The sequence below is a fragment of the Vigna unguiculata genome, chromosome 2, assembly GCF_037176805.1.
Source record: "Vigna unguiculata cultivar grain cowpea cultivar isolate G323 ecotype 2 chromosome 2, ASM3717680v1, whole genome shotgun sequence".
Lineage (NCBI taxonomy): Eukaryota > Viridiplantae > Streptophyta > Magnoliopsida > Fabales > Fabaceae > Vigna > Vigna unguiculata.
This window is the reverse complement of record NC_140793.1, coordinates 28,854,027-28,878,086: the sequence shown is the minus strand read 5'-3', so window position 1 is coordinate 28,878,086 and position 24,060 is coordinate 28,854,027. Positions and strand designations below refer to the sequence as shown.

The 24,060-nt window shown below is 34.3% G+C and overlaps 4 protein-coding genes across 4 annotated transcripts; 3 read left to right on the top strand and 1 right to left on the bottom strand.

The window, feature by feature from the left end:
- The first annotated feature begins 1,177 nt into the window (after window positions 1-1,177).
- Window positions 1,178-4,399, top strand: LOC114173417 (disease resistance protein RPM1-like). The gene has a single exon (XM_028057798.2). The coding sequence runs from the start codon at window positions 1,341-1,343 to the stop codon at window positions 4,167-4,169; it is 2,829 nt and encodes a 942-aa protein (XP_027913599.1). The 5' UTR covers window positions 1,178-1,340; the 3' UTR covers window positions 4,170-4,399.
- Window positions 4,400-5,352: 953 nt separating this feature from the next.
- LOC114169100 (zinc finger/BTB domain protein) lies at window positions 5,353-8,502 on the top strand. The gene is made up of 3 exons (XM_028054126.2): window positions 5,353-5,649; window positions 7,136-7,250; window positions 8,259-8,502. Exons 1-3 carry the CDS (start codon window positions 5,434-5,436, stop codon window positions 8,330-8,332), a joined length of 405 nt encoding a protein of 134 aa, XP_027909927.1. The 5' UTR covers window positions 5,353-5,433; the 3' UTR covers window positions 8,333-8,502.
- Window positions 8,503-10,764: 2,262 nt separating this feature from the next.
- LOC114173725 (disease resistance protein RPM1-like) lies at window positions 10,765-14,713 on the top strand. The gene is made up of 3 exons (XM_028058292.2): window positions 10,765-10,913; window positions 11,238-11,694; window positions 11,987-14,713. Exons 2-3 carry the CDS (start codon window positions 11,265-11,267, stop codon window positions 14,392-14,394), a joined length of 2,838 nt encoding a protein of 945 aa, XP_027914093.2. The 5' UTR covers window positions 10,765-10,913; window positions 11,238-11,264; the 3' UTR covers window positions 14,395-14,713.
- Window positions 14,714-15,734: 1,021 nt separating this feature from the next.
- Window positions 15,735-23,192, bottom strand: SUV2 (protein dimerization). The gene is made up of 12 exons (XM_028059179.2): window positions 22,781-23,192; window positions 22,185-22,223; window positions 21,926-22,050; window positions 21,228-21,304; window positions 20,777-21,132; window positions 20,241-20,309; window positions 18,707-18,789; window positions 17,693-17,962; window positions 17,504-17,610; window positions 17,213-17,367; window positions 16,676-16,875; window positions 15,735-16,315 (listed from the first exon to the last, which is right to left on the bottom strand). Exons 1-12 carry the CDS (start codon window positions 23,117-23,119, stop codon window positions 16,051-16,053), a joined length of 2,085 nt encoding a protein of 694 aa, XP_027914980.2. The 5' UTR covers window positions 23,120-23,192; the 3' UTR covers window positions 15,735-16,050.
- Between the last annotated feature and the right edge of the window lie 868 nt (window positions 23,193-24,060).

The following is a 24,060-nucleotide window of genomic DNA, read 5'->3' as shown; positions in this document are numbered from 1 at the left end:
AAGTTTGATGCATCCATGATGGAGAAGGACAAGAAAATACTATTAGAGAATGCTCACAATGGGATTATTCTTTGCCTTGATGAAAAGGTGTTGAGACAAGTTTCGAAGGAAAAGACTGCAATAAGACTATACACTAAGCTTGAGGGCTTGTACATGATAAAAGAGAACAAAAGGTTAGAACTTAAGGCGTTTAGTGTTGGAGATGATGGCCTTGTAGCAAGGGGTATACATATACTAGTGCTAACAGAGGAAGTAGAAGGAGGAAAAAGTCGAGGATGAAAAATAGTGGAATACATTGTCTACTAGATGTTACCATTGTAAGAAAGAAGGTCAAAGTTTCTGTCCAAAGAATGAAGGAAGCCTTTTTGATTACATTCATGCTAACAATCTTCAACTTCATCACACTTTGGTGTTACTTCTTATCAGATGCAAAAGTTTGTGTTGTATTGTGAGTGAGAGTTTGCCAAGAGAAGAACAGTGAAACTGTAATATTTGAGTTTAGTAAATTCTTCCATTAATGCAAATTGAAATTCATTAACCCTTAACTGAACCACGTCAATAATTTCCTTCTACCGTATAATTTTGCAGGTTTCACTCTTATTATTCTCTATTTGTGTGATAGAGGTCTTGTAGTAAATTTGTTTTGAGATAATTCATTACAAATATGTTTCTAAAAATCTTGATACAATCCATAGTTTTCCTTTGATTTTATTCGAAGGCGATATTTCTTTTTATTTAATCTAAACTCTCATGTAGAGTTATCGAAGGCAGATTCTTTATTGAGCCAAATACATCATTACTTTTCATTTTTAATTTTAAGGAAGTCAAATTTGTTCATTGTTCTACTTCTTTCACAATAACCCCGTACAACGATAGTTGAATTGATGTTCACGCAAGATTTTGACTCAAAACAAAGGGCTCAATACGCGTAATATTTAAACTATTCTCCAGAATTCTTCAGCTGATGCGAATATCTTGATTCATTAATCTCACCAAAGTTTTCTAGTCTTCTTCTTTTGGATGTTTTCGTAAAATACAACATAACATCTTTTCCATCGAAGACATGGTTTTACGTAGTAGTTTTGTGACGCGGAAACATAAGGCCTTCAATCAAATCATAGCAGTTGACCATTTCCATGGTGGCTCTAGTAAGAGCACATTTTCTTTAGACATTCGGAGTGTTATTAAGACACGTAACCTCGAAAATGGCCATATAAGCACAACAACAAAGCCAGAAAGGAATTCATAAATCCCAAGATCAAATTCTTGTACACAAAAACTCGACCCAGAAATCTCATGATAAAGTTCTGCAGAAACTCTTCGGATTAGAAAAAAAAAAAATGGCAGATAGTTCAGTATCGTTTTTACTGGACAAGCTGAATGCTTTACTTCAAGAAGAAGTGAATCTGCAGAGAGGGGTTCGTGAAGATGTTCAGTACATCAAATACGAGCTTGAACGTCACAAAGCCATCTTAAGGGTGGCTGATGCCATGGAGGACAGAGACCCTGAACTCAAAGCATGGGTCAAAGGAGTGAGAGATGTTGCTCATGACATGGAAGATGCCATAGATGAATTCAACCTTCGTCTTGTTGATCAACATGGACAAGGCAACGGTTCTTCTCTTCACAGGTTTACTTTCGGCCTTAAAACCATGAAAGCTCGGCGCAGAATCGCTTTAGACATGCAGAGTATCAAATCCAAAGTGAACGTTATATCACTGGGACGACCAGAGTTACCTGGGTTAGGCTCGAGGTCAAGTCAACGGCTTTCATCAAGTCTTGATAGCCAAGGAGATGCGCTTCTGCTGGAAGAAGCTGATCTGGTGGGTATTGACAAACCCAAAAGGCAGCTTTGTGATTTGCTCTTCAATGAAGAACCAGGGAGGGCTGTGATTCCAGTTTATGGAATGGGAGGGTTGGGAAAAACCACCTTGGCAAAACAGGTCTATGATGATCCAAAGGTGAAGAAGCGTTTCAGGATTCATGCTTGGATTAACGTTTCTCAGTCTTTTAAGCTGCAAGAGCTTCTCAAGGACCTGGTTCAGCAGCTGCATAATGTCATTGGAAAACCAGCTCCGGAAGCAGTTGGGCAAATGAAAAGTGAGGAGCTCAAAGAGTTGATCAAGAACTTGCTTCAGAGTAGCAGGTACCTCATTGTGCTGGATGATGTGTGGCATGTGAAGGTATGGGATTCTGTCAAACTTGCTTTGCCTAATAGCAACCGTGGAAGTAGAGTGATGATCACAACACGGAAAAAGGATATAGCTTTGTATTCTTGTGCTGAACTGGGTAAGGATTTTGACCTTGAATTCTTACCTGAGGAAGAAGCTTGGTATCTTTTCTGCAAGAAAACATTTCAGGGTAACTCATGTCCTCCTCATCTGGAGGAGGTTTGCAGAAAGATCTTGAAAATGTGTGGTGGGTTGCCACTGGCAATTGTGGCAATTGGTGGTGCTTTGGCCACCAGAGGGAGGGCAAACATTGAAGAGTGGCAAATGGTTTGCAGAAGTTTTGGGTCTGAAATTGAAGGCAATGACAAACTGGAAGATATGAAGAAAGTGCTTTCTCTAAGTTTCAATGAGTTGCCTTACTATCTTAAATCCTGTTTGTTGTACCTAAGCATCTTCCCTGAGTTTCATGCCATTGAGCACATGAGACTGATTCGGTTGTGGATTGCTGAAGGTTTTGTGAATGGAGAAGATGGAAAGACAAGGGAGGAAGTTGCAGACAGTTACCTCAAGGAGCTCTTGGACAGAAGTCTGCTGCAAGTTGTTGCAAAAACCAGTGATGGCAGAATGAAGACTTGCCGCATGCATGATCTTCTAAGGGAGATTGTGAATTTGAAGGCAAAAGATCAAAACTTTGCAACAATAGCCAAAGATCAAGACATAATCTGGCCAGACAAAGTTAGACGCTTGTCAATCATAAACACATTGGATAATGTGCGACAAAATAGAACTTCATTCCAACTCCGGTCTCTTCTAATGTTTGACTTATCAGATCCACTGGAGCATTTTTCTATACGTGGATTATGTTCCACTGGGTATAAATTAATCAGGGTGTTAGATTTGCAGGATGCACCATTGGAGGTTTTTCCAGCTGAAATTGTCAACCTTTACCTTCTCAAGTATCTGAGTTTGAAGAATACAAAGGTTAAAAGCATTCCAGGTAGCATTAAAAAGCTGCAGCAGTTGGAGACACTAGATCTTAAACAATCCCTTGTCACTGTACTACCAGCTGAAATTGTGGAGCTGCAACAATTACGCCATCTTTTGGTGTATCGCTATGAGATTGAATCTTATGCTTATTTCCATTCAAGGCACGGCTTCAAGGTGGCTGCCCCTATAGGACTCATGAAATCTCTGCAAAAGCTATGTTTCATAGAAGCAGACCAGGCTTTGATGGTTGAGCTAGGAAAACTCACACAACTCAGAAGGCTTGGCATCAGAAAGATGAGGCAACAAGATGGTGCTGCTTTGAGTTTATCCATTGAGAAGATGACCAATCTCCGCTCACTGTCCATCACAGCAATTGAAGATGATGAGATAATTGACATTCACAACATTTTCAAGCCTCCTCCTTATCTCCAACAGTTATACTTGAGTGGCCGTTTAGACATTTTTCCTCACTGGATAAGTTCTCTGAAGAATCTGGTCAGAGTGTTTCTGAAATGGAGCAGGCTAAGAGAGGATCCTCTGGTGCATCTTCAGGATCTGCCAAATCTAAGACATCTCGAGTTTCTTCAAGTTTATGTAGGTGAGACATTGAATTTCAAGGCTAAAGGGTTTCCTAGTTTGAAGGTGTTAGGCCTTGATGATTTGGATGAACTCAAATGTATGATTGTGGAGGAAGGAGCAATGCCTGGTCTGAAAAAACTCATCATCCAACGCTGTGATTCACTGAAACAGGTACCCTTTGGGATTGAACATCTAACAAAGCTAAAATCAATTGAGTTTTTTGACATGCCTGAAGAATTGATCACAAGATTGCATCCAAATGGAGGTGAGGATTATTGGAGAGCACAACATGTTCCAGCAGTTTATTCCTCATATTGGAGGGATGGAGGTTGGGATGTGTACTCATTGGAGACTTTAGGGGAGCGAGAGACTGATTTCAGTCGCAGTACTGCAATGAGAAGTCTTGAAATTTGTACTCTCTGGAAGGTTTAACTCTCATTTCTTTTTTTCTGTTTTAACATGAATATGTGAGTGATGACAAGTTTTTGTTTCACTTCAGCTTGCATATGCTGCTGAATGCAGTCTTTTCTTTTGTTTCTGCAGTCATTTCGCTGCAAATTCTTAAACTTTCAACCGAATAATTCAGGGAGCGTTATCTGTTTCTTGAACATGTATTCTGAGGTTAATGAATAAAATAAAGTGTTCAACTTTTAGCTTTTGAATGTTTCATTGTGATCTGCAATTTCTGAACAGGGATTTAAGAAATAAGAAGCTGACGTTCTGAACAAAATATGATAACAAAGATCAGCTATTATTACTCTGATATCACTTCATGAGTTTAGAGAAAGGTTTCATAATAAAGATACAGTAACAATGAGATTTGAGTCCGATTACATATACAGTATTAATAAGATCTGAGTCTAATTACATAAAATATTATCATTATTTTTTATCAAAAACTTTAAGACAATCAATTTATAACTCTTTATCTTTATAAGATACTCCATTTTCTCACTTTTACCTAATTTAAGTCTATCACCTTATTAGAAAAAAAAATCATAAATTTGCTTTAAAGTTTTAAGATAAAGATTAATCTTTAATATAATCTAACCTGGTATCTCACTAATGTTGTCTTACTTCATGAATCCCTTTTAAAAGATCCATTAATCCATCACATGCCATACACCATGTTGCAGGGTTTGATGTCAATTTTAGTAAGACTATTTTACTTTTTATTTTACATTAAACTAATTATATTATTTTATTATACCATAAAATACAATACAGTAAAATTTCTGTCTAACAATAGCTAATATAATCTGTCAACTAAAAATTAACCTTTTATATTACTTTTATATATTTTTTAAGATTTAGCCCTTTAAAATGAGAATTTCAAGACATATTTTTCCATACGCGCACATGCTTTTTATTTATAGTTTTAAACTGATTATTAGTAATTTTGTATTACTATAAAAATTATTTATTATAAAATTTAATTGTAATAATATATTTCATTTATTTTTTAAAAAAATCATAGCTATATAAAGTACACGATTTATAATTTATCCTGAGAATTACACACGTACTTGTATTAGAATGGAAGTTAATTTTTTAATTATTTCAATTATTCCATTTTATTTTGATCTAAAGAGTTCCCAGAAAAAGACGAATAAGTTATAACGATAACGATAACCTAATATAAGAGGATAAAAGGAGAAAGAAGAGAATTGGGATAAGGAGAATTGAAATTTCAGCGATGGCGAAGAAGGGGAAGAAGCAATTGATGTCATCGGCACCGTGGCGAGGCGAGGAGAGCGAAGTGTTCGAAGAGGGAAAGCTGAAAGTGACGAGGCAGGGTGATGGCACTGCGACCATGCACGTTCCGGCTTCCAAGTCCAACCATCTTCACCAGGACGAAGATTCCATCGAAATTGATCCCGAACTACGCTACAGTTTCCAGCGCAATTTCCAGGTTCTTGTTTTTTTTTCTTAACAACAGTCTTCTATCTATGTAAGGGGAATTTCATTTCGAAATTAGGTGTAGGTCTGTTTGGATAAATTTATCCTCAAACACTCATTCGAGTAGAAACTAAGTAAGAAAACTAAGCAAAGTTGCTGAAATAAGTTAAGATTGGTTTCTGTAACTGTGAACAAACTTTTACATAAAAACTAGTTAGTATAGTTTTTCAATGCGTAGAAGCTATTTGTAATTTTTTTAGGTTTTTATTTTTTAACTTGTGTATTGTTATTTGTTTTCTTTTTCTTTTGGAGAACTTTGTCCTGAGAGAGTCTCTGTATGTAAATTAAATTTTGGTGTTATGAGAAATTACTAGATAGATTGAGAAATTAATTACGTAAGCTAATTTTAAGGTTATGGAGAAGTTTTTTATTTTGTTTTAACTTTTATAAGTGCTCTTTTTCCTTTGTCAAACTAGTTAAATAAAAAACACAGGATTGTTCATTGTCTTGGGACTTTCCCCTAGGCCCTGCAAGTGACAGATTTTAGTGCGAAATTTTTTGTAAGATGTGGATCATTGTTTTCATAATGTACTTTTCAGAGTCTGAGTTTCGTCTGCGGAATAAAGTGAGAAGTAACATAGAATCATGCTCTTTGACCCATGGTGATCGAAGAATTAGCTCATAAAGTCGAGCCAGTTTGAGTACAGAACCTTGTTTTGAGTTAACTTGGATGAAATTTGGTTTTTTATTAGGTCAGGGTGAACTCGGATGTACTCACGAGTTTGGGACTACCAGGCAGTTAATATTTTGTTTACTTTATTACGGGATTAAAATGTTGAACTATTATGCTAATTATAGGTATTTAATATTTTTATACAGAGTAAATTCATAGTCTAAGAAAAGTTGAGTTTGACAACCTTGTTATAACCTTTAACTGATATCATTATAAATTGCTGCATATCCAGGTTGGCTTCCTTCCTAGTAATTGCTTTTGCTATTACACTCTTATGCACCATGCCTGCATATTACATTACATGCTAGTGCTACCCACTTGTGAAGCACGGACACCCTCTTTAATGGTGTGTTCCCATGTGTTACGTATATCCAACATTGATACACACATGACCCTTGTAGGACATGTAAAGTGTTAAATTTAAAAGACATTTTTTTTGTGTCTTTGGCATTCATGTTGTGTCCCGTGTCTTGTAAGTGCTTCATAGCTACCCTTTTCTCTTTTTCCATATATTATCATATTTATGTTATTAATAGTATTACTCATTCTATATAAATGATTTCGAGCATGTTTGAAACTGATGTCAAAGAATGAAATGCAGAAGTAAAATTTTGTGTTATGGACAATGAATGTGAGTTTAACTGGATGGAACTAATAGCTAAACAAACACTACTATCATTTCCTCCTTGTTTGTGGTATTGATTTAGCATTGATGTGCTTCAAATTTTATACTGATTTGTTTTTTTCTTTTTTTTGTATAACGCAGTTTCTTCAACGTGTTTTTAGCATTGACACTGTTGTGAAACCTCTTCCTCCTGTCATGGCATACAATGTCTCTCGCAACTTGAGCTTCTTCACTCGCATTTTCACCCAATTCTTTGGTATGTTTGATTTGCAGCTCCTTTTTCCACAGCTGAGAATATATGGAACGAAATTGTCACAATTATTATAAGGATCACTGTTAATCTCTTTTTAGAACAAACAAGGAAGACCAAATATATATCCTCGGAAGTTTTACCCCCTCTTTTTACACAGGATCTGAAATTTTTACGTTTTTCTAATTTGTTGTATGGTGATTATGAAGCTTATGCTCTTGGCTTTGTTTGAATATCTGATGCCAAGTTGAATGAAATGGAAATGGAATTGGGCAGAATGAAATGAAATTATTTTATGTTGGGAATGGAGCAAAGTTTCCATCTATTAGTTGGAAAGTGAACAAAATGGTAAAGGGGATTAAACAATAAGTTGATTCCATTTCCATAATGCTTCCATTGAAAAAACATCAAAGCAATGGTAATTAAGAGCATTGTACTGCATATTCTTCCCTTATTCCTCTTTCCATCAATTCAAAAATGAGAACTGTTTTCTGGCTTCTGTTTATTAGCAATTCACTCAATACATTTCTTCTATCCTTCTCGTTTATTGGTTATATTTTGATAGGGAATTACAAAATTACGAGTGATACAAACTTTTTGTGATTTTCAATAAATTTCAATGATAGTAGAGTGTGTTCAAAATAGTGTCTTAGATTGTATCTTACTGGTGTTTTTCTTCAAACGTATTTTTATTTCAAATATTTTCTCTTGCATTTTATGCGAAGCCTTCAAGTTGTCCGTTAATCGTTGCCAACCTTTACTACTTTATGCATGCACAGTAATCTAAAACCATTTTTTTCATTTCTCTTTCATTATATATTATCTACTGTCTAAATTGATTATGTGAGTTTCTCTGTTTTATTTGGCATTTGAGTGATCATATCAATGTGTATGACCTATGATGGGAAAAAGTTATTGGTAGTATTTCGGCATCTTCATTGGATTAGCTATTATGTTTATTTTGGGAAACGGGTATTTGTTAATCTTTAATGTTTCCTTGCGTTTATTTTGCAGATCCTGAAGGTATTGCAAATGCCCAGAAATCCTTGGGCATAGGACAGGAAGATAAAGTTCGCAAAGTTCGTTGAAGACAATGGGTGAGGAGACATAGAATGGGATTCGAAAAAGGGAAAGAGCACTTAAATGAGGAAATAGACTTGTCATCTATGATTAACCTTTTTTCTGATTGATCACTTTTGGTATTGTTTAACTCGTAATTCAGTTATATAGATATATTGCAAATTGAGCAGCACGACAATTCGATTACTTCATTATCTTAAAAAAAGCAAGATATTGGAGCATGTTGATAGAAACTCTAATCTTATCACAATTTAGTTTAGTCAACAATGAAATTCTCTATTGGCCGAGCAAGATGGAATATTATTTTCAGTTAAAAAGATGGGGAAATTATTCGTTAATTATCATCTTTACAACATCAACAGTTATCCGATGGAATTATCAATAAAACGTTATTTTGGAATGTAACAAAGGAAGTTATATTGGATCACTTCTCCTAAAAGAGTAAAGCAAATTTAGGAGTCATTTTGTGCTCACTGAAGATAATTAAGTTATGATCTAGAAGGTTGAGGGAAAATAATTCTCCTGCTAATCAATAATAACATTAATTGCTTCTGATTAATAAATGAATCAGCTTTTAGAAAGACTAAAATAGACAAAAACCTGCTTGTGTAGTGTCGAACTAGTTTTTTTTTTTTTTTTCAGTAACTCAACCCTTCCTTTGAAATTAAGACCCATTTTTTATGTGGATAACGTTCAAAAATTGCTTCAATGGCATTGCGTGCTAAGTACTCAAGATTGTACAAACTCTTAGTCCTTCTGTAAATTACATCAACAATGACACTTTCAATGATACACTTCTCTAGCACAGTTTCCGCAGTACACTCAAGGTATTAAAAAAAAAAATACACATCTAGCACTATTCTGTTTGGACGGAAAAAATATACTCTTTTCCGTTACCAAAACATTTTCTAAATCACAAAAATAGGTTTTGAATAAAAGCCCTACATATGTGGTTCATATACTGTATTTGACTTTGCTTCTAAAAACCATTTCCCCTTCATAACATGATACGTGTCTTCTAGACTTTATTATTTTTCTATTTAGGCTACATTAAAAATATAAATGCACTTTGAATTCACTGAACATGTTCCAAGATTCTTATTGTAGTCAAACGTAGAACCAATTATGTGGACAACATGACACCATTGCAGTGCCCACTGTTTTAAGGCAAAGGAAAAGCCGAAAGTGCCAATTTATATACAATTTCTGTGTAAATCACCTTCTGAGTATGATTGATGTGCATCATTGATATTCCTATTTCCCCATGAAAAAGTCAGCAAAGACTTCTTGCATCTTTATGGTTCTAATTTTAGCCCATACCTGCTATATTTTTGTTGTTAATAGTGTATAAGTTAATCATTTACTTGCTTATAAACTCAAATCTCACTCTTTGACGGGGTTTCATTTGATTTTTAGTTAAAAATTCGTTTGAAACATGCAAAATGTATGTGATTAGTTTAATCTTAACAAAATTTAAATCAAACCAAATCAATTTTTTTTTTATTTGGACCGATTTTGCAATTTTATTCATAATTTTTATTGATATATATATATATATATATATATATATATATATATATATATATATATATATATATATAGAAAGTACATGAATATAAGTGTAGTTTGAAAAAAAATCCAAGAAAATATCATTGAAATTTACACAGGTTGATATTCGATTGCATATTCTAAGTTAGATTTATATAAAATGAGTGATTCATTTCTCCTCAAATAATCCTAATAAAAAAAAGACTAGTTAAGTTTTGAAGTAAATTATCAATTTTAATGATTTCAATTTAGTTTTTTAAAAACAAATCCTATCTATGCTTAAAATATCTTTTTAATCTAAGTATTCTATCATTTGATTTTGTTGTTAATGACTATACATCATCTTTTTAACTTAAATTCATCAACTTGCATTTTCTCTCTTATGTCTTTTAATATATCGGTCAACTTGCTCTTGAAGAAAAAAATCAACAAGTTAACCAACAAATTAGAAGAGATCGAAAAAAAAAAAGCAAGTTGATACATGAGTTAATGACAAGAAAATAAAATAATAATCATATCATCCGTTAAAACCAAAAATAAAAGAATACTTAAATGAAAAAAAAAAAATTAAACACTCGATATAAGAAAAAATTTCAATAAAGATTTAATTAAAAATACCTATGGGTATTCAAAACATAATCAACAATACAAGAAAATAAACCCAAATTTACTACTATCATTGTTTTCGTTGATCTCTATTTTTTCCTCCCACCAAAACGTACGATATAGCTAAATTCCTTCAAGCAAAGTCTTCTAGATTAAAATTGTCCCAAAGCTCAGAATCACTGATAATACTCTTTTGATACTTTTGGCATATGCAGATGCTTTCATTCCCTTTCAGTAAAGCCTTATTTTTAGTATAAAAGACAACTTACCTTTCCTAAAATACATTATGTCTAGGAAAAACGAAGGTATCTTGCCTTCAACCAAATTTCTTAAGGCATTAATCAGGCACCCCCTAAGCAGTAGAAGTTGCATTGTGGTAAGGAATATTGTTTTAAAACCCTTGACGCGTTTTCTCTCCACATTATCAAACTAATAGTAAGTCAGCAATTTTATATCTTGATTTTTCTCTTCATATATATTTAAGATAGCTTTTTAAGCTCAACTTGACATAATCTAAGATAACTTTTGAGCTTTAATTGCACTTTTCTTTTTTTGTTTCATTTTCTGACACGTTAACAGTTATCTACTGGTGATGCTGTCATGTTTCAATTTTTTGTGAGAAAAAAAATCTTGCATCTCTATCTCCTGTATAAACCATGCATCAATGGGTTGAATAAAAGGATATTATAAGAAATTTCAAAAGCTATGCACTTCACTTCCTATAGCTAGCAAGTCTAAAACCAAGTTTCTTTCCACTAGTTGCTGTAGAAAAAATGTACAGAGTTGATGGCTGAGAGTGCAGTGGGTTTTCTTCTCCAAAGGCTTGCACCTGTTTTTGAGAATAAGGTGAAATTGTTCACTGGAGTTCAAGCAGAAGTGATATGCCTGAAAGGACAGTTGGAGCTGATAAGAGCCTTCTTAAGGGTTGCAGATGCGTTAGAAGAGAACGATGAGGAACTTAAAGTCTGGGTTAAGCAAGTCAGAGATGTTGTTCATGAGGCTGAAGATCTTCTTGATGAATTGGAACTTGTCCAGGTACATAACCATAACAATGGATTCTCTATTTATCTCCGTATCAGGAATATGAAAGCTCGCTATCGGATTGCACATGAGTTAAAAACCATCAACTCGCGCTTGAAAGCTATTTCTTCAAGTCGGAAGAGATTCCGCAGTAAACTGGATACTTCTTCAGTGGCTTCAAATTCCGTTCATACAGGTACTATACTAACTGGCACAGACTCTATTCAAGTCTATAATATGGAAGCTTCAAGTAATAACAATGTGAACACCTCCAATTGGCGACCGTGTTTATCTCTCCCCTTAGAGTAGTGATTTATTTAGTGCCACTTGCATTTTTATACTAGACTTATAGTGGTAATGAAGTAGGTGCACCAAAAGTGAACATTAGGTAGTAAGCAAATTGGATTTTAACAATAAAAATGTACTTGTTTTGCTGTTTACACAATTCTCACTTGCGAGACTAGAACAATAAACATATCCTGAAACAGGTAACGCATGGCATGATCAACGAGGAGATGCTCTTCTCCTGGACAACACTGATCTAGTGGGCATAGACAGACCAAAAAAACAGGTAATAGGATGGTTGATCAATGGTTGTCCTGGACGAAAAGTGATTTCTGTTACTGGAATGGGAGGGATAGGAAAAACTACTTTGGTGAAGAAAGTATATGATGATCCAGACGTAAAAAAACACTTCAAAGCTTGTGCTTGGGTGACTGTTTCTCAATCTTGTAAAATTGAGGAGCTTCTCAAAGACTTGGCCAAGAAGCTCTTTTCTGAGATAAGGCGACCAATTCCAGAGGGAATGGAAAGCATGTGTAGTGATAAGCTCAAGATGATAATCAAAGACTTGCTGCAGAGGAAGAGGTATCTAGTAGTATTTGATGATGTGTGGCATATGTATGAATGGGAAGCTGTCAAATATGCATTGCCAAACAGTAATTGTTGTAGCAGGATCATGATCACCACTCGTAGATCTGATTTAGCCTTTAACTCCACAATAGAATCCAGCGGTAAGGTGTATAACTTGCAACCCTTGAAAGAAGATGAGGCTTGGGATCTATTTTGTAGGAACACCTTTCAGGGTGATTCATGTCCCTCGTATTTGATTGACATCTGTAAATATATCTTAAGAAAATGTGAGGGTCTTCCCCTTGCAATTGTGGCAATCAGTGGTGTCCTGGCCACAAAAGACAAGCGCAGGATTGATGAGTGGGATATGATTTGCCGTAGTCTTGGAGCTGAAATTCAAGGCAATGGCAAACTTGATAATTTTAAAACTGTACTCAACCTCAGTTTTAATGATTTACCTTACCATTTGAAATACTGTTTCTTGTACTTAAGCATCTTTCCTCAGGACTATCTGATTCAGCGCATGAGATTGATCCGCTTATGGATAGCAGAAGGATTTGTTGAAGCCAAAGAAGGAAAAACAAAGGAAGATGTTGCACATGATTACCTGAAGGAGCTCCTGAACAGAAACTTAATACAAGTAGCAGGGACAACATCTGATGGAAGGGTCAAAACTTTGCGAGTCCATGATCTTCTACGGGAGATCATCATTTTGAAGTCTAAAGACCAAAACTTTGCATCCATTGTCAAAGAACAAAGTGCGGCATGGCCAGAAAAGATTCGGCGGCTTTCAGTGCACGGTACATTACCATATCGGCAGCAACATAGGTCTGTCTCTCAACTCCGTTCTTTTTTAATGTTTGGGGTTGGAGAATATGTGCCCCTTGGAAAACTGTTCCCAAGTGGTTTTAAACTGCTCAGTGTTTTAGATTATCAAGATGCACCTTTGAAGAAGTTTCCACTAGCAGTTATTGATCTGTATCATTTAAGATATCTAAGCTTAAGGAACACAAAGGTGAAAACGGTTCCAGGTCACATAATAGGGAAGTTGCATAATCTAGAAACACTTGATCTAAAGAACACTTCTGTCAGAGAATTGCCTGTAGATATTCTCAAGCTTCAAAAGCTTCGTCATGTCCTTGTCTATCAGTTTAAATTCAAAGGTTATGCACAGTTTCACTCCAAAGATGGTCTTAAAGCTCCCTCTGAAATAGGAAATTTAAAGGCACTACAAAAGCTTTGTTTTGTGGAGGCAAACCAAGACTGTGGAATGATAATAAGGCAGTTAGGGGAGCTAAGTCAACTAAGAAGGTTAGGAATCTTGAAACTTAGAGAGGAAGATGGGATGGCTTTCTGTTTGTCCATTGAGAGATTAACTAATCTTCAAGCCCTCTCTGTTACTTCTGAGGGTGAGAGTAAAGTCATTGATCTGACATTTCTTTGTTCACCACCTCCATTTCTTCAACGCTTGTATTTGTCAGGGCGTCTACAAGAGTTACCATGTTGGATACAGTCTCTTCATAGCCTAGCCAGGCTATTTCTGAAATGGAGCTGTTTAAAATACGATCCTCTAGTGTATCTGCAAGATCTGCCAAACCTTGCACATCTTGAACTGCTTCAGGCTTATGATGGTGACACTTTGCATTTTAGGAGTGGAAAGTTCAAGAAGCTCAAGGTTTTAGGTCTTGACAAATTTGATGGACTCAAAGAGGTGACAGTGGGGAAGGATGCAATGACTCGCCTAGAAAAATTGAGCATAGGGCGGTGTGAATTGTTGAAGAAGGTTCCATCAGGCATTGAGAACTTGACTAAGTTGAAAGTCCTTGAGTTTTTCGATATGCCAGATGAACTGATGAAGACAATATGTCCACATGGTCCAGGAAAAGATTACGGTAAAGTTTTACATATACCAGATGTCTATTCTACCTACTGGAGAGATGGAGGTTGGGATGTTTATGCTCTAGACACTTTCAGCAGAGATTGTTCTCCAAGATCAGGTACTCTCATAAGAAGTCATGAACCTCGCATTCAGTGGAAGGTGTAGCTCTGAATTGTGGAATAATTGGTACAATTCTAGAGCATGTGTTGAATTTGAATCAGAATTGAAATTTCAGTTTAATTGGACAACAAATTTAACAGCACCAAAGGAAGTGTAACAATTTCTTTATATTACCTAAACTGTACTAAAAATTGAGCAGACTCATTTCCTGTATAGAAGTCAGTGCTCTAAATAAAGGTGTAGGTTTTTGTGCACCTTTGTTTAAATTTGATCAATGTAAATAAATTGCATAATCACCATTATTGAATACACAAATTGTATAATACAATTCTTCCTATATTACATATTCAGATTCGATTCTATCTTTTCATGATTACTGAAACAATTTGGATATCAGCAGTTGTTCCATTTACAAGATATATTTTATTATCAATGTAAATGAAAATTAATATAGCTACGCTTAGCAGTGAATGAAAAAAAAAAAAAAAACACAGAGAAGTTGTAAAAAATTACCTCGATGAACTTTTAATGCAGATGGGAGACAGACAAAACCTTTCATTTCCATTATATAGATCTATTGCCTGGTTCGCTCTGTTAGATTTCAGTCAGTTTTTCAAACCCAACCAAAACTCATCCTAGCGCGTATCAACGGAATCGTATTCTGTTTTAAAATTTCAAAATTAAGCTTTTCATTCAAAAGATTTACTGAGGTTTAGTTTATAGAAAGTTACTTTGTTTATGGCTAATTTTTAAAATTTCCGTTTTAAAATATAAATTAAAAATTCATATGAATCAGTTTATGATTTACGTAAGAAAATAATAATGGTACTTAAATGTAAAAAAGATGGAATATATATATATATATATATATATATATATATATATATATATATATATATATATATATATATATATATATGTGTGTGTGTGTGTGTGTAAAGGAAATAATAAGAGAAATTACAGTTGCAAGAGAAATAAAAAAAAACAACAAAAGACAAAATAGAACAATGTCATGGTACAATATTAAATTAAATTCACAATATACATGAAGTAATTTGCCAATGATATTTATTTTACTATAATATACATGCTAAATATACTTTCATGTAGTAATATCATTTTAATGCAGTCTCGATGTTTAATTTAATGACATCACATTAACATTATTCTGTGTGAATTTTCCGTCCGTGTAGTGCAGATATTCAAACTGTAGAGTTTATCCATTCTTTTTCCCATTTTGCCTTTCTCGTCTAATGTCTTCTCTTATAAATTAAAAATAAAAACTATCGAATAACAATATTATTTTAATTTTAAATGCATTATTTTCAATTTTACATCAAAAGATCTTTTAAGACATAAAAAATTCAGTCAACTTGGCTACAAACGAAGAATAAATGGTAGACTGGAATAATTCAAGGGAAATAACATTTCGACAAAAATGGTACATCATAAAACAAAAACGTTACATCATTTTCTTAAACCTGACTGACATTGCTCAATCTCGAGCACTAAATTATAACTTTCAATTACACAAAATTTTGAATAAGAACTTTTTTCATGGCAGTCAAAAATTTCTGGGCTGAACGACCATAGTGCCCTTGCTGCTTGTGCACCATTTCAGAAGCAGCTCTCCCACCTGAGTAGAATGATACAGACACAGACGTGTATATGTACAAAAAATTAGCACTGGAAGCGGACACTTCACGATACGTCATCACCTAAATATGCGAATATTCTTTTCTTGAAGAGGCGAGCAAGGTCAACAATTTCAGTTTCTCTTATATGCTTCACCATACTCTCCTGCTGCTCATTTTTTTTCCCTTTACGAGATAATCTGCTTGCAACATCAATTGTCAAACCACCCATATCCCTTCTGCTCGTTAAACCGCGCAAGACAATGGCAGAATATGAAGGATTCGACACTAGTCTGTTGAGTAATATCAGTATCTCCCGTATCAAAAATGTCCTGACAGTGACCACAAATGAGTCACACAAAATCAATAAGAAATATCTAATTTAAAAAGTACTAATATTTTTATAATGATAGTAATTTATAATTTTTTTATTTGACAAGATTTTAATAAACGTGATTTTAATTAGGATTTCCACAATTATAATTATATATTTATTATGTTTCAAGAATTTATATACACTTTTTAATATGTACACATTGATTAAACAAATGAACTTAACGAAATAAAAGAGAAGTAACCATTAGAAAACAATTCTAGAGTACAACTTTACACTTTACTTTTCTTTATCTGAGAAAGGATAAGTAAAGAAATGAACAATTTTATGATTGTACCCTAACAGTCAGTTTTATTACCTCTCCCTGAAAATTTCTGCCTGCTGCTCATATGATTCAGCTTCAAGATCCATCTCCGATACAAGTAATTGCAAAATCAACATAAGATAGTTTACCCCTCGATTAGAGAGCCTATGACCAACAAAAATTTCAAAACCCGGTTGTCCAGACGATGCAAGGAACGCCAGCACAAGAATCACATTTCTGCTGACTTTCAATCCCTGAAATTAGAATGACCTAAATTTTAGGCAGTAATATTTTGAAATATATATAACTACTTTCCCCAAACTGAAGTCGCTTGACTACATCCCTATCATAGAAGACAATAAGAAAGCTTTAAATCTTAATTTTCGTCTCAAAAGTTTCAGAAGAGTACTTAATTTATTTACGTAATTGTTAAACGAGTGTGGAAACGTAGATGCAAATGATAATCAAATGGACTATATCACAATAAATGTGCTATCCAATCCAACATAATTCATAATAAATTAATCACATCTCAATTTATACATTGCAGAATTGTATGGCCGGTGTCAGTATCTTTCATAGCAAACATACCAGTAAACCACTCCTATGAGGGGCTACACAATCAGACAATCCTTGAAGGATGATTTTAAAATATTGAAAATCTGAAGTCGATTCATTCTCATTCATAGCACTGCTAGCATCACCCTCTTTGCATCCACAGCAGAAAGCAGCCAACAGTTTTGGACCTTGAATGCGTGAAAATAAAAGTTCAAAAACATGTAGCAATTGCTAAAACAATTGAAATGAAGGGTGCTAGGAATCAAATTATGTAGTAATGAACGAAAAAAAAAATTGGCAAATTGGTTAGCAGAGGAAGCTTACAATTCAAAACCAGGTATAGAAGTCTTAGAGTGTGTTTCTTCACACACAGCCCAGCATCCTTCTTTAGCAATTCTGAAATAGTTTCAAAAAGTATTTTCTGGCTAAACCTGTGTTCACACAAACTCTTGGCATAAACACGATATCTTCATAAGTCAATTTTTAAGAGTAAAACACGACAGTTAAACTTACTGTTCCCTCTCAAAGTAAGTATTACTTCTCAGGAAAAGCAGCTTCATAATAGATACTGCCTCCACTCTCACTCTTTCCTCTGTGATCCTCATGGCAATTTGATGCATTATCTCAAAAAGATACACCCAATTTACATGAGGTTGTAAGGAGTTTTGATGGTTCTGGCATTCTTTTCTGCTTTCTATTTCTTCATCAACAAGATTTTCATCTTTTACACCAAAATCCACAAGGTCCTTCCCATCGCAAAGTCCTTCAATGAAGACATTGTCCCTGAGCAGAGTGCACTGGAAAGATCAAATCATAAGTTCATAAGAACAGGAACAGCAACAAGGAAAGAAAGAAAAAATGACTTCACAAAAAGTACAGCTTATCCACCAACTTATAACCTATCCTGTATTCTTAGTCTAGCTGCCAAAGGGGCAAATATGTACAGATCACTAAACTGTAGAAAAGACATATTCTATATCACAAAGGCCATGCAGAACTTTCTGAATGCGTCATATTAAAGAATTGTTTACTACAACGATGCATTTCAAGCAAATCAACAACAATAATGCTGACCAAACTTCATTCCTCGATTTCCCTCCCCAAGTCACCAAAGTTCCCACACCCAAATAAACAGTCAAACTAAGGGACAGGGACAGATCGATAGCCCAGGTACAACATTCCACCCTGTGAGTGTTTCTTGATCCTAGTATTACCTATACATATGGCCAAGGGCATACACATTTACACTTGATGCATACTTAAATTATAGGGCAAGTTCGACATGCTTGAGAAGACATTCTATTTTCTCAGGTTTTCATCATACGAATCAAACGCAGACCAGCCAATTGATCACAACTCACGGATCTAATAGACTTGTTAATTAAATATAATATAAATATCATGATTCATGACACAGAAAGAGAAAAAGGGACCAATTCAAATGGTAACCTTCGGCTAATGGACAAGGGATACACAGCTAACACAGTTGTTAGAAACAAGGGAAAACTACATTTAAACAACGCATACCTCCTTCCAGCATTATTTTCCGATTCCAGTAGGAGCTTCAGAAGCATATGCAGTACACATAGAGAGCTATGGACAATAACAACCTATGCAAGAGGGAGGAGCTTTGTCAGTAAAGGTTTATGGATTATAAAAAATACCGAGCAAGAGAAAAAAGAACACCCAAGTAAATTAGTTTCACAAAGTAATATGATAACTTTCAAGCATATGGCCTGATAAGAACCTTGGTAGAACCATACCAAAAAGCTAGCAGTTGGCAAGACCAAGCCCCTATAAACCCCTCACTAGACTTTCAATTTTAGAATAGCATAAAAAAGCATAACATGTCGTGAGCAAATAATGACTCAATAAGCCCTAAATAAATAAAAAATATTTTATAAAATGCATTGCAAAGATGTCCATTATAATACAGTCAAAACTTGGTTCTATAAGACAGATGTAAAGAACTTCAATCCATGTCAAATATATAAAATACAAGGCTCAAATACTTTGAACCTTTATAATGAGGGGAGTTGTTACAGCCCAGGAAAGAGAAATGAGAAGTTGATAGAAGCAAACAAAGGGAATGAATAATTTCATTAAACAACTGAGAAAAGGAAAAATAGTTCTCCTCCTCCATGGGCTTCCCCTTAACAAAGGGTTCCCATGTTCACACAATCATTGTAATTACAAATCCTTTTCTTCCCCCAGTTTCTCTTAATGATCCCCTCTCATTGGCTAACCTCTCAAACTGTCCCTAACTAACTGATCTAACTGTGCCTAAGAACCTACTATCTCTTTCCTTTCTTTCTAACCACTTTTTAGGGCAAGGACGGGTGGACACTTATGTCCAACGTTCCAACTCTTCATATGTTCAAATATACAACAGGGTTTTGAATAGTACAAACAAGCTTTTGGCCTTGTAAACTATGTGGGTCTCAGGATTGCAATTGAATTAATGGTCAATGATCGTTCAAGAATCAAGAGCTTTGTTGAAATTTAATATCCCATGCATCCTACAGTACCTACCATAAAGCAAACTGTTTTACGAATCTTTTTGACAACATTGTAATCCAATACGTATTGCCTATATGTTAGCAATACAGATTTAGGAGAGAGGAAATAGCAAATTAGTTGGTAAAAGTTGGAGTGGTTAGTTAGCTGGTAAGATAGTTAATAAATACGAAGACATAAGGGGAAGGTTCATCATTGCTTATATCATTTTGCAGGTCAAGCATTTGCTCAAAGGAGAAATCATTTGTGAATGGGAAACCCTTGAAGGATAGTTCCCCCATTTTCAGTTCTTTCCATTCAATTCTACATAAAAAATATTTTTCTGTTCATTTATAATCTTCCTAAACTATGAATATTAATTATTACTTTCACTTACAGAGGAAAATAATTGAATCCTTAAGAACCTCTATAATCCATTAAAATATCTATCAAATCATCTTTCTGTAGACCTAGTACTTAAAAGGAAAATTTATTACCCACAGGTAATAGTAATATAAATTTGCAAGCAATTGGACAACAAAATATTAATTCACAAAGTACTTACATTTTCCATTCCACAGAGATCAAGCAGTGGTCCAATTAAAGTTTCCAAAACATCTGTCCCATCAGCTATCTGTAACACATTAATAATGGATGATATACAATCTCACTAACATGATTAAACAATAGAACCAGATTTTAATACCAAAAGTTAACATATCCAATATGTTAACATGCAAAAGGAACCAGTTAAAAAAAAATTAAAGACAGACTAAACTATGATACTATTAGAGAAGAGAAATGCAGAAAATGATGACTGGGAAATCCTCCTAATAGCACACTTGACATGGATAAATTACCAGAAATAAAAATAATAGTGCACAAGAGAAGAGAGTTCCATATATCTAACAACAAAACCACTTTAAAACAACCACGTGGAGAAACCAAAGAAGCAAAAATTATAATCTAACAACAAAATTCAGAGTCCGCGCTAATTCTTTAAACCAAACTATTTGATGTCTAGAAATTTCCAGCGGATCAGAAATGCACAAATTTGAGTTCTACAGGAAGATATATAAAAATGGAGAGCTGAATTGATACCTTTGTTAATGCAAGGTAGAAATTTGATATCTTTGCTGACTCTGGAGTAAGATAACGATCCTTGAGGTGATGCAAAGCTACTCCTGAAGAGCTTAAATCTAAAAATAACTCTCTTGTTATTTCAGAGGGCAGGCTCATATTCATGCAGCCAAAGAGAATATGAAAATCTCTTTGACAACCCGCAAGCAACTTGGATATCACATTATGTCCCATCCTTTTAGTTGGAGATCCCCTTATTGCAAGCAATTTCTGGGAAAGATCAAGATAAGCAGAGAGATCATCACTTGAAGCACCTTGGGCTTCTTGATGACTAACTATGTCTGTTTGAACTCCCTTAGCTTTAAAAGTAGTTTCAGCTGGCATAAAACAAAAACAATTCAACAGGGTGTCACATGTAAGAAGTAAACAGAAATTTTTTTAAAATGAGAAAGAGATTCTTCTCATGTCTCACCAATTGGAACGGGTGAGGATACTCCATTTTTAAACTTTGAAGTGTTATGACAGTTGGGATCGAGAGTTCCAAAATCCCTGCCATTTTTACCCCAGGTTAATAATAATTTTATGCCACATAACACAACATTGCATTAGACTGAGTGAGGATAAAAAATAATAAAAGACAACTCTGGCCTGATATGTAACACCTGGATAATTATTTGTCATGGTGTACCTTGACCCTTCTGCTTATGGCTTAAACTCAATCTAGACTATTACTCAAGCAACTTAATTACAAAATATATCAGGCAAAGTCTTAATTTAGCTGAGACATTGGTCACACAAGACACAATTTGCAATGGCTTTATACAACAAGCTCTGGTCACTCTCACCTGTGACATAAGTAATACAAACAAAGATACGGAAATATTCACCAAAAGTTACTTCAACAGTTACTTTCAGCTTCAGCTCGAGCTCATAAACTTCATAATAACAGAAATTTAAGTGCACCTTTTTCATCCTACTTCATTTTCAGTGGCTTCCACTTCATGACATGATTCAATATATAAAAGCAACACGTATAAAGCTACAATAAATTAACAAGCTAAACTGCAAGCTTTCTTGTTGACTGATCTGAGATGCAACTGAAAAGGGACATTATTGTCCTAGAACCACACAATTAGAACATCGTGTAAAAAAAAATAAAAAATGACTTACTTGTTTATACTCTTTGCCTTTGAACAGTTAGCGCAAGCACTTTCTCCTTCGTTGCTAGAAGACGTAAATTTGGGTTTATCTTCTTTCCTGTCTCTTTCTTTCTTTAACTTGACACGCTCCTTTTCCTGAAAGCATGCAATTAAGTTATGACACTCAACCAAAATTTTGAAGCAGCAACAGAAGTGTCAACAAAAAAAAACATAATCTAGTCAACAGAAAACAAAAAGGCCAATGCGCGTATATAGTTGCCCAGGCATACCAGATTCTCAATCTGCTTTGTTGCATGTTCCAGCTCCCTCTGTACTTGCCACCAACCAAAAATTCCAAGTTTAGTACAAGAAAAAAAAAAAAATGAGCGAACACTTTAACAAAAATTGGAACAACCCAGCATGGCAAATACCTTTTTCCCTCCTTGTAACTTCCAAAACAAACAACACAACTAGAGGAGCACTACCAATAGAGACCTCAAGTGATAACAATGAAAAGGACACCTTAAAATCTTAAAATCAATTCACAAGATTCAACCGACAAAACCAAATAACAGGTATATTATAGTCCCCTCTACTATTACCCTCCACGTCGAAATTCCAAAACTAAAACTGAATCCCCTTTGAGAAAATATTTACATTTTCACTTAAACAGACACTTGTTCTCAATCTGTTTCCTAACAGATTTTCTTTTCTTTTCTTTGTTTCTCCTGTAGAAATATTTGAAAGTAGTAGTATGACAAAGTGGCAGTTCTGTAAATAAAAATAAAAACACAATAAACAACGACACAGCGTTTGAATATAAAGTGCAAGACCTAAACATGGAACAGGCGTGCATTTACTTCCATTTGGAATTAGTGGATACTACCTTTAAGCGCTCGATCTCGAGTTCTTTGTCGGAAGGAGGATTGGGAGGCGAATCGACAATGACAACGGCGTTCCTCTGAGAGAGCTCCCGCGGAGGCGAATAGCAAGCGGCGGAGTAAACGGAGGAAATGGCGGCGGAAGGAAGCGGCTGCGGCGGAGGGTGATAAGAAGTTGAGGGAAGTGCGTGAAAATATGGTTTTGGTGGTACGAAACGGTGGTCGTCTGAGAAAAAGGAAGAAGAAAAAGAGTTCGGGGTTGGTTTTGGTGCGCTATCAGCGAGGACAGAGACCTCTTCGATTATCGAATCATCCCAATTGTCGAACAATTCGTCGTTCTCCATCGTCTCAAACCCTCGCTCTCTCACTGGTTAGGGTCTTCCTTCACCTTTCAACACTCTCCAAATAACATGTTAGCGGAATTTAAACCTTTAATTGTACTTTTTTATTTGGAATATGAGAAAATTGTTTATATGGTTTTCAATTTAAATTTAAATTAAAATGTGAATTTCCTAAGTCACTCCTTTTTTTAATTATATTATACTGTTTTTTTTAAGTTGAATTGGTCGTACAGGATGAATATTGGAATAAAAACGATAATGATCTTGATTGGATATACGTTTCCCTAACAATATTTATTAAAGTGATGTACATCATTTGCATTCAATATTAGATATTAAAAAATAAATTATAATTGTATAAATATAAAATAAAATTATAAAATAACAATCAAATACATCTTAAATAATTATAAACAAGTAAAAATGATTAAATGTTTTACTTAACTTAAAAATAAAGTATACATTTTTTAGACTATGATATGGGAACTTGACAAATATTAGAACGAATATTGAAACTAGAAAGATAGCTAGTTACTTATTTTTGACCTACACCCAATTTAAAATATTAAGTATTACATATACCAATTTAAAAAATCATTATTAATTATATGCATACTTTATTAACGTGAGTATTCATGTCAAAGAAAAATTATATAGGTTCATTTGTCATATCTACTTCTCTTTCTCATACATATTTAATTTTTACTTACCATCTTCAACACATATATAAACAATACTCAATACATTAACACACATATTTTATTGAATTAAAAACAAAATGGAAGTTTTTAAGTAGACTTAGAATTTCTCTGAGTTTTCTCGTCAAAAGTTACAGAAAAAATGAAATAAAATCAAATAATTTTGTAGAATTTCATTCACAAAACACTATATATATAATTAGTTTATATACAAACTAGTTTTCATTGTTATGTTTGCCGATAAAA